The 11100-nt window shown below is 37.0% G+C and overlaps 1 protein-coding gene across 2 annotated transcripts; it reads right to left on the bottom strand.

Annotated features, from left to right (window-relative positions):
- Positions 1-2566: 2566 nt before the first annotated feature.
- fscn1b (fascin actin-bundling protein 1b) lies at positions 2567-10570 on the bottom strand. 2 transcript variants are annotated; one of them, XR_015476203.1, is made up of 6 exons: positions 9689-10570; positions 8526-8682; positions 5591-5712; positions 5335-5505; positions 4012-5059; positions 2567-3930 (listed from the first exon to the last, which is right to left on the bottom strand). XR_015476203.1 is itself a non-coding variant. In XM_087236700.1 (5 exons), the coding sequence occupies exons 1-5, from the start codon at positions 10515-10517 to the stop codon at positions 4854-4856; spliced, it is 1485 nt and encodes a 494-aa protein (XP_087092826.1). In that variant the 5' UTR covers positions 10518-10570; the 3' UTR covers positions 2567-4853. The 2 variants fall into 2 exon arrangements, 1 of the variants encoding a protein (XP_087092826.1); XM_087236700.1 differs by having other exon boundaries at positions 2567-5059.
- Positions 10571-11100: the final 530 nt, after the last annotated feature.

Here is an 11100-nt window from a genome sequence, read left to right as displayed (position 1 = left end):
CTGACTAATGTTTGTTATTGTTGTCATTTTGTTAGAAATAAGAATGTGCATTATTGTATACATTTTTATGAACCATTTTTGAGCAAATTAATATTAATTAAAATAAGTGTCATTTAATTACTGATTATTATGGAACTCTCAGATAATATGCTCTGATAAATGTGAAACAATTATATTATCAAATAAATGTACTCCTTTATTATTAAATTCCGCTTATTTCTCAGTTTTTGTATTTATAGAAAATGTGGGAAATGCAGTAATAGCATGGTAAACAATTGAGAAAATATTTTACCATTGACTGAGGAGCTGCTTATTACATACTAATACTATGTATTAAAATTAAAATTAAAAAAACGTACCAAACACGTGGTTAGCAATATCACCTCACAGCAAGGAGGTCGCTGGTTCGAGCCCCGGCTGGGCCAGTTGACGTTACTGTATGGAGTTTCCATGTTCTCCCCATGTTCGCGTGGGTTTCCTTCGGTTTTCTCTAATGACATGCAGTTGTGCAGTTCAGGTGAATTGAAGTGTATGTGTCAATGAGTTTCCCAGTACTAGGTTGCAGCTGGAAGTGCATCCGCTGTGTAAAACATGTGCTGGATATGTTGGTGGTTCATTCCACTGTGGCGATCCCTGGTTAGTAAAGGGACTAAGCCGAAGGAAATGGAATGAAAAACGTGAAATATTTGGAGCGTTATGATAAGGGTGAGCCGCTAGAGGGCAGCACCGCTCTGAATCACTGTAGCTGCGTCCCAAATGGCACACTATACACTATGCACTCATGCACTATGTACTTATGCACTTACACACTCAACAGTATAGTATATGTATGTAGTGTCGTCCCAAATGGCACACTAATGTTTTTTTACTAAGCGGAAATTCAAACCGTTTCCCTGATGACGTTTGACGGACGCCAAATCAGTGAAATAAACGACCGAATTATCAAATATTACCTGCCGTGAGTATAACCGCATTCACCATCGGGAGGCGCTATAATCACTCTCGTAGAAGAATTTTGTTTTCACCATCCAAAATAAATAAAGTTATCCAACATGTGCGTCCGATAGCTCCGCCTCTTCCGCTACGTAGGCAAACCTGCGGTCGTTGAGTGCGTGAAGTGTCCATCATTACACACTTTATTTTAGCGGATGAATGAGTGCATCATCCGGGTAATTTAAGTGCACTTATTATTTTTAGAGTTTTCAGTGTGAACACACTACTTACACTATTTATACTACAAAATGGCGTAGAATAGTGCATAAGTATGCGATTTGGGACGCAGCTTGTGACACATCGCACATGCTCATTAATGTCTTCCTCTGCCCTAATATTAATTGTGTAGCTTTGGAAGTTTGAACAATGACATTATCCTTTAACATGTTCAAAGTTTGAAAGTGAGTTGAAATTCATTTTTGGTCAATTAAAGGAGCCTTATAGCCTATGTTCCTATGGATATTTTCACATTAAGGAAAATGCTATTCACGAAAGTACAACTTGTAACTATATTCAATCTGAAGTCATTTATACTGGCTTCAGGAATCTTGAACTCTCTGCTCAACTTTTTAAGTGAAATCTGTCGTGTTCTCTCTCTGTCCTCGTTTTTGCTATTGTGTCTCACAGAAAGCAGCTGCAGACACTTCTATGTTATATCCACAAAATATTCACATCTGTTAGATATTAGTATCTCTGTGTGTGTGTGTGTGTGTGTGTGTGTGTGTGTGCGTGCGTGCGTGCGTGCGTGCGTGCGTGCGTGCGTGTGTGTGTGTGTGTAGTCTCCTTGTCTACATTCAGACCCAGAGCCACACTGTCAGCGTAAAACTCTTGGAAAATCTCCAGGGTTGATGTGCACAGAGCACATAAAGAAAGACAAAGAAGAAACAATAAGTTCTCATATTTCCTTTAGAAAATGTAAGTTTTTACTCATCTCCAAGTTAAAAATGCATTTCTTTTATTCATTAAATATTACATTAAAACTTCAAAGTAATCACTCTTTAAAGGTGCCACAATATCAAGCCACAAGCAAAATGTGACATTTATTTACAGAACTTATTTAACACGCTTATCTCTATAAGATGTTTAGCCTTCTAATGTTTCTCAATGTTGTTTTAAGTGCAAATTCGATGTTAGTAGCCTACTGTGATGCATGTGTTGTGGCACTGTGACAGGATTAAGACTGGAAAGAAATCCCAGCAGTCAACTTTATCGAATGAAATGAGTGTAGATAACTCAAAATGTTAATTCTACTCATATGAAAAGAGTTTTGAACTCAGTGTTGAAGCTAATGAGTTAATTAAATACCTCATTACCTTAACCTAAATGGAGTAAGTTCACAGTACTCATATAGATTCGTTTTTTAAATCAAATGGTTTGAGTTGTCTAAACTTATTTGTTTTACTGTGCTCAAACTGCTTTGTTTACTCAAATGGATTGAGTTCACAGTACTCATTAGGATTTGTTTTTTTACTTGAAAGGTTTGTTGCAGTCGGTTTCCTCAAATGGTTTGAGTTACTTTAACTTTTTTGGTTTTACGGTGTTTTAATTATGTGACAAACTTAAAGACACAGTATTTACTTTCTGACATTTTTATTAGTTTCATTGTCATATCCAGTTGCAAATGACACATGATGAGAATAAAATAAGAAATAAAAAAGTTCAAATAACTGCATTTTCACACCTTAGGGGATCTGACCTCACCAAGGAAGGCACAAACACTTCATCTTAATCTTCAACACTTTCACATGAAAAAGCTTTAGCCGAAAAAGAGTGCAAATCAACATGTTATCAACAATAAGCCGGAGTTACATTAAAAAAGCGCTTTAGTTCCTGTAGCCAGAACAGCGCTGAATACAAATCTTGTCATTGAAAATGGCCACAAACACTACAAAATTGACAGACAAATGATTTGCTTTTGAGTGTGTGTGTGTGAAGTCTGAATCTCTCTAATGTGAACGTGTATTTTTCTCCTGTATTTTCTGAGCCGTGATGCTGCTATTTAAATCCTGGCCTCATTACAGACGCCAGCTCACGCTAAAAATGTTTTTGGGAGCAAGAACAAAACCTATGGCCAAAGGCTCAGCTTATGAGACACGGATCTACGCCCATTTTACATAAGCAAATTATTGTCCATTATGTAACAACATCTAGATTTTGAATTTCTTAGAAGCAGCTATTGAGTAAAATAAGGCCATGAAAGCCCCTGGGAGGCAGACACAGTGACTTTGCATGAGCCTATATACAAAGTGCATTCAATTGCTTAGTCTAAATTAGTATTTCTCCTTTTTAGGAACTTATCTTAATCTGTTATTGAGCAAAGCACATTAGGAGTTTGTGTGACAATAATTTTAAAAATACTATAGCTTGTGCTTCTCTTAAAGGGCCAGTTTACCTAAAAGTAAACATTCTGTCATCATTTCCTCGCATCATTCCAAACATGAATTAACTTTCTTTATTTGAAACAACAACAAAAAACGATTATGGAAAAAAGTATGGAGCCAGATCAGTCTCAAAAATAATATGCAAAAACAAAACTCATACTGTACATGCACAGCATAATTCAAATCTACAAAATCTAGTTAGTAATTTCAAAACACAATTCGTAAATACACAAATCCAATTTGTAAAAATCTAAACACAATTTTACAAATCATACTGTAAATGTTTCATAAAATCATAAACACAAATAAATATTTCCCCAACTGAATTGGATGTGTGCATTTACAAACAAATTGTGCTTAGAATTTACTAATTGGGTTTGTATATTTATGAATTGTGTTTAAAATTTTGTAATTATGTTTTGCATAGTTATGAACTGTTTTGATTTTACGAATTGTGTTTTGTGTATTTACGAATTGTGTTTTCAATTTACGAATTGGATTTGTGTATTTATAAATCATGTTTTGAATTTACGAATTGGATTTGTGTAGTTAAAAACTGTGTTTTGAATTTATGAATTGCGTTTTCTTCATTTACAAACCGTCTTTTGAATTTATGAATTGTGTTTTGTGTATTTACGAATTGTGTTTTGAATAGATTAGTTGTGTTTTGTGTATTTACGAATCATGTTTTGAATTTATTAATTGGATTTGTGCATTTAAGAGTCGTGTTTTGAATTTACAAATTATGTTTTCGAGTTGTGTTTTGTGTATTTATAAATCATGTTTTGAGTTTACAAATTGTGTTTTGAATTTACAAATTGTGTTTTGAATTTACGAATTGTGTTTCGTGTATTTACGAATCATGTTTTGAAAATATGAATTGTGTATTTACGAATCATGTTTTGAATATATGAATTGTGTATTTACGAGTCGTGTTTTTAATTTACGAATTGTGTTTTGTGTATTTACGAATAGTGTTTTAATTAGATTAATTGTGTTTTGTGTATTTACGAATCTTGTTTTGAATTTATTAATTGGATTTGTGTATTTACGAGTCGTGTTTTAAATTTATGAATTGGAATTGTGTATTAAAGAATTGCCTTTTAAATTTACAAATTACATGTTGTAAATGTGAATTGTGTATGAATTGTATTTTGCAAACGTATTATTTTTGAGACTGATCTGGCTCCATAAAAGTAAACATATCTTGATTTGTGATTCTCAAGTTTGAAAAAAAAATAAAAACAGAATGTAGATTTCTGAGTGAACTACCCCTTTAAACCAAAGACAAATCGTTTGTGCATTTGTTTGTACTTTTACATTCAAATGTGTTTTTGTGCCTTGAAGACTTATGTTGAGATGTAATGTAATTGTGTTGTGTGATATGACGACTGTCTGCTTGTGCTATAGAGGATGTGTTTAGTTGGAATATTGAAAGGAGCACACATTTGTTTGTCTGTGTGGCTTCATAAATGTTTCTCAGTATTCCCACAATGTGGCATCAGCAATCCCCTGAGCGCTGGCTTTCAGCACTCCAGCGTGGTCTCCCTTAAGATATTTGCCCTCCTTCGTCTTAATAGCCACTTTGTTAAAATCGCAGAACTCAAAGTGGAAATAGACAGGAGCCGCACCACTGCTGATCACAGAGCCGTCTGACTCCACCGTCCAGTACTTCCCCACGGAGTCTGAAAATCACACAAACACACAATTTAGGAAAACTCGTAGGACTCTAATAAAGCAACAACAACAAAGGGGGGTGGCAGCACCGTGGCTCAGTGGTTAGCACTGTTGCCTCACAGCAAGAAGGTCGCTGGTTCGAGTCTAAGCTGGGCCAGTTGGCATTTCCTCAAATATGGCGAATGCAGTAATATATATCCATTCAGCTTCTTTAAGGAACTGTTTTTACATCTTACCAGCTGTCAGTAATGCATCAGGAGTAACTGTTGGCTCTGTCGCTCACCTCTGAGGCTGTATGCATTGTTGTTGTACTCTAACTGGAAGACATCATAGGAAGATCGGTTGGAATCGAGTGTACCGGTTCCTTGTTTGCGGCAGCCAATAAAGCCATGTTCACCGCGCAACACAATCAGCGGCCTGTTGATGAGCTTCAACACAAACTCCTCCTGCTCGCCTGTAAAACAACATCAGCTACTCTACACACAGTACATCGTTACCTATGATCAATATCTGAAATATATGTGTGAAGCCGGTCAGACCTGCAGAGTCCACCGCGGCTGCCAGCTGTCCGTTCTTCTTGGCTGCCAGATATTTGCCATTGCTGGCCTTCAGTGCCACTTTTGAGCCCTTCCACTCCAGGTCGAAGAAACAACTGGGAGATCTGGATATGAGCAATAATTAGATTTAGTCTCTAATGTACATTTCTGGTCAACTGAGTGATTATTACTTTGAATAAATGTATCTGAAAAAGTCTCTATATAAGTCAAGGTTTTTATTTTACTTTCTAAAGTATAATGTAGTTCAGTGTGAAAGGGTGTACACTTTTCTCTAATATTTTAGATCTGAAAACATTAAATATGTTATGCTGATCTAGTGAATTTTGGCAAGTATATATATATATATATATATATATATATATATATATATATATATATATATATATATATAGATAGATAGATAGATAGATAGATAGATAGATAGATAGATAGATAGATAGATAGATAGATAGATAGATAGATAGATAGATAGATAGATAGATAGATAGAAATGACAGTTTTGTCTGGTTCTTGAATCTGATTGGTTGATAGCCGTGTAATATTCTGCAGCAATAACAGCACTCATACAGCCTCCTCACCCTTCTGTATTACTCTGCCCACGTAGAGTGACAGCAGATCAGTAAACTCACAACAGTTTGGACAACATAATGTACTTTTAAGGCTTTTTAGGCAAGAATGTAGTTGTTTAGATTGCAGCTATGCAGTTTATTTATAGGAATAGTGCCTGTTTTAAATATTTAACATTTCGGAGATACAGTGTGTCGGCATACATCAGCCTGTCATACTGAGCAGAGCAAAGACGGTTGACGTTCCACCAAAAGATGGCGACAGAGACAGCATAAGTCCTAATGCTGTGTTCGCACCAGACGCAGAACGCGCAAACAAATTGCGATATTCGCGGGTAAATAGACGCATGAACATTTTGAGATTACTCGCTTCATTTGCGCGTTTCAGCGGCTCTTCAGACTGAGCCGAGACAAGTTTGAATAACTGTTGTCTTGTGTTGGAAGGAGGATTTCCTCCTGGGACACCAACAACAGGCTCCATGCCATAATCATGCCCATACAAGACAAAGCTCATAATTGGTTAACGCGGCGCAAATGTAACCACAGAAGTTCAGAAATTTTAACTTGAGCGATTTGCCCAAAATGCGTGATAAACATATTATGTGCATCAATCGTGCAAAACGTTCGACTCGCTCACTTCGCTCTCGCTGTTTGTTTTTGAATGCGTCTCCTGTTTCCGTTACTGCAGAGTAAAAATAAAGAAAGAAGAAATGCCTGCATGTGTTTTTTCTTATTGCAAACACAACAGTTATCTGGTAGTGTTTGTGTTGCTTTGGCTTTTTTGCGGTTCATTATTGTGATCTAATTGTAACAGTGAAATACTGGGAAATGTCTCTAGACTGATGGCATTTCATGACGTTCAGCCTTATAATCTTGAAATATGAGCAAAATCCCCTGTTTTATCATCACATTAGACATTACGCTTGAGAATCATTCAAATACTAGCTTTAAAGTGACGTTGGTGAATTAGTTACGGTTTCTGTTGTTCTGACGTCAGCTGCATGGAATGGCGGAAGAAAGTAGTTCCTCATACAAAAGATTTATTATGACTCTCCGTGTTTGATTTTCTTTTTTATCCACGCGATTATGTCGTCGAACTGTTCTATAAATGCAATATCACACTCGTAGCAGTGCAATATGGCTGTGTATCGTCACTGGTGGGACACTAATGCATGCTTCCCACCAGTGACGATATACAGCCGTATCGCACAGCTGTGAGTGTGATATTGCTCATATATGGCTATGGAACTCACTTCCACTAATCTTAGGAGCAGTGATAGTCTTCACAATTTTAATTCACGTCTAAAGACCCATCTTTTTAAGCAGGCTTTTACTTAACTTTTTTTTAAATCATGTTTTTATTATGTTCTTTTATGTTCGCTATTGTGTTTTAACTTGTTTGGTCAATGATTGTTTTAGTAATGTTTAATTTGTTTAGCATGTCTGCTGATGCTTATTGTAAGGCGACCTTGGGTGTCTAGAAAGGCGCCGTTTACAAATGAAATTAATTATTATTATTATTATTATTTATCTCCAGTTGAGGTCTCTTATTTCTGTTTCTGCTTAATGAAAAGATTATTTTCTACACATTTCTAAACAATATTTTTTAATGACTAATTTGTAATAATTGATTTCTTTTATCTTTCCCATGAGGAGAGTACATAATATTTGTCTATATATTTTTGAAGATACTATAGTATTCAGGTTAAAGTGCAATATAACACCGTTACTAGGTTGATAGGCAAGTTACAGTAATTTGGCAAATCATTATATCACAAAGGTTTGTTCTGTAGACAATTGAAAAAAATATATTGTTTAAGGGGGCTAATAATATTGACTAATATTTAAATAAAAACTGCTTTTATACTAGCTGAAATAAAACAAATAAGACTTTCTCCAAAAGAAAAAATATTATAGAAAATAATGTGAAACATTCCTTGCTCTGTTAAACATCATTTGGGAAATATTTAGAAAAGAACAAAAAATTCACAGGAGAGAAAATATATATATATATATATATATATATATATATATATATATATATATATATATATATATATATATATATATATATTCTTTAAAAATGTATATATGTTATCAGTATGACATTTTACTCAAAACTTGTTATTGGCAAATCCCGAGAACTGATAATAACTTTGAAGTCATTTCCACAGCTATATATAGTTTAAAACTTGAGTAAACAGATGATCAGACAAACATCTCCGCAAGACAATCTGTTCTGTTATTCTGTTTATTAATTCCTTTTGCCATATGGTTCAGTCAGCAAGCGATCTTGAGACTGGCTAATCTGCTTTTCTACCCTGTGTTTGGTCTTCTAGTATGCTTCTTACTTGGTTAAAGCAGAGCACTGGATGGCTCCACTCGAGGTGAGACTCCAGTATCTCCCATTGAAAGACCTGAAGGCACAGCGCTTGCTCTCTCTGTCCATCTCCATCTGAAACACCTCCTGATCAGACTCCTCATCCTGATTGGCTGATAAATCAACTCCTGAAATACAGTGGGGTTTCAGAGGGAGTGATGTTAATCACCGATGATAAAAAGCACACAGGTGTTCTCATAAAAACTGGAAATGTACTTCTGTGACATTCAAGAACAGGATAACCTCATTTGCATCCTGAACTATAAGTTTTTCCTGAAGGGTGACTTTGTTGTATTAAATAATATTTAGATTTCTTTCAATCCTGTTAACATAACAAATTACACTCTTTTAAACTAAATCTTTATTGGCACTGGAGGTTAAAGAACTTTTAAAGAACCATCCACAGAACTGTTATAGTACACAAAAGGTCCTTTAAAGTGGAAATAAATTACTCAGAAAATGTTGTTTACACTACGGAAAAGGTTATTTTTGGAAGTAAAGAAAAATACAATTAAAAAATATTGCAAAGATAAAGTTAAAGAAATGGGAGCAGAAAAAAATAAATGGGAGCAGAATAGAGGAAGGGTTGTTGAAATTCTGATGATGTATTTCTGCATAATGCACACATTTACTGTAAAAGCACAGTTAAAATGTACATTCTTTATTGTTTTCAGTGATGATCCATCGAACGTTTCTTTTCCACATTTAGTTATTTTTAGATTAAAGGATTCTGGAAATATTTCTTTAAAATAATGTCCTTTCATGAACTTGAACTTTCAAATACTCAAATACTAACATTGTTCTGTGATAATCGGCTCGACTAAAAAGAAAAACGTAACAGTGAAAGGTTTAAGAGTGTACAAGAAGTTATGAACAATTTGGTTTTGTTTATTTTTATTATTATTATTTGCGTTTTAAGAGGTATTTTTAATCTTTTGCGTTTGATATCTGCTACATGAGACAATTATGCTGAAACCTAAGTAGAAGTGCAGCTAAATGGAAAGTTTTAGAAGAAATAAAGAGCAGCCTGCTGTTTTAGATTACTTTCTAAATCCAAACATTTGCATAAGTTAAAAAAACGCTCCATAAGCATTATTAATATTAATGAGTGAGCATGCTGCATTGGCATCTCACCCTGGCGCATGGAGATGTTTCTGTCATTGCTGGCGGTGAGCACCACTTGCCCGTGACTTTGCTCGAGGACAAACAACTCATCTTTGCCAACACGCGCGCTCCTGCCCGACTTCATGGTCCCGGTGGGGCCCGTAGGCGCGATGTATTTTCCCGTGGCGTCTCGGAAAGCCACCTTACCCGCGCGGAATTCCAGCGTGAAGCCGGTGTCCCGGTCTGGTTTGGCTGTCAGGGTTCCGCCGCACGAGAGGAAGCGGTTGTCAGCGGTCTGCAGGTGATAGCGGTGGTCCAGATACACGAGTGTGAGCAGCGAGTCCACACCCCACGGCACGTCGCGGTCTACGGCGAGCTCATTCCTATCGGCGCACAGGTGCGCGTACCGTTTGCGCGCGATGCTGTACACGTTGACCTGCGGGTGCACGGCCAGGTGCACGTTCCACTTCTCCGCAGGAGAGATGCTTTGCGCAAAGCACGCGATCCGGTCCTCGGTCCCGCCCAGGTAGCGCGCGTGGGGCTCGGACTGCAGGGACCACCGGCCGTCGTCGTGGGCGATCACGAGGAACCGACAGTCCGGGCCGGGCTGCTCGCTGTCTGCGGTCACCTTGCCGTCCTTGTCGGAGGCGAGGTATCGACCCAAGTGGCTTTTGATGAACACAGCATTGGAGTCTCCGTGGTCCCCGGACTGCTCCAGCGTCCACACCTGCTTCTTCTTCATTGAGCTCGCGGAGGCGTTGATTTTAAAACCAAACATCTCCGCTGTCAGATATTTGTTATCGGCATTTATCAGGCCGAACCGAATCACCAGCGTCTCGCCTATTCCCTCTGAAGACATGCTGGAGCTCGGTGGATTGTTGCACGGTTCGGTGAAGATCGAGCAGCGGTTCTGAAGAGTAGTGGGTGTGACGAGGATGAGCGATGGAGAGAGAGAGAGAGAGAGAGAGAGAGAGAGAGAGAGAGAGAGAGAGAGAGAGAGAGAGAGAGAGCATGTGTGTGGTAGAGAGAGAGAGTGTATGATGCTGATATGTAGGCTGTATGTAAACTTTTAGATGTCTTGCTGTATTATTCCACATTCAGAGTCTGCTCTGATCTTCACAGCTGTTTGCACCTTTTAATTTACTCAGTAAAATGCAATGTGTGGAGCCGCTACAAACCCACGTCATCTCGCTGCTGTTGCTATGGGAAGAACAGACCAATTTTAAACTGCCTCCATTGTGAACAAAAATAAATAATAAAATTTTTAAAATCCTTAAAGGATATTCTCATACAAAAATAGCTGGTTTAAAAGAGCACACATTTAAAAAAAAAATATTGCAATTGCAATGCACTTAAAAATTTAAAAGTGAAGACTTAAACATCTGTTTTAGTATTAATTAAAAAGTGCCTTTTGGACCCAGCTTTTTAACAACTTAACCTTT

The sequence above is a fragment of the Danio rerio genome, chromosome 1 (assembly GCF_052040795.2).
Source record: "Danio rerio strain M-AB ecotype USA chromosome 1, GRCz13ab, whole genome shotgun sequence".
NCBI classification, from domain to species: Eukaryota; Metazoa; Chordata; class Actinopteri; order Cypriniformes; family Danionidae; genus Danio; species Danio rerio.
Note: the sequence above shows the minus strand (reverse complement) of the source record. Positions and strands in the feature narration are given on the sequence as shown.

Coding starts and splice junctions, on each gene's coding strand:
- fscn1b (XM_087236700.1), bottom strand. CDS start 10,517: ATGTCTTCAGAGGGAATAGGCGAGACGCTGGTGATTCGGTTCGGCCTG. Junction 5,713..8,525: donor CAGTGCTCTGCTTTAACCAA/GTAAGAAGCATA, acceptor GCTCATATCCAG/ATCTCCCAGTTGTTTCTTCG. Junction 5,060..5,334: donor CAATGCATACAGCCTCAGAG/GTGAGCGACAGA, acceptor TGTGATTTTCAG/ACTCCGTGGGGAAGTACTGG.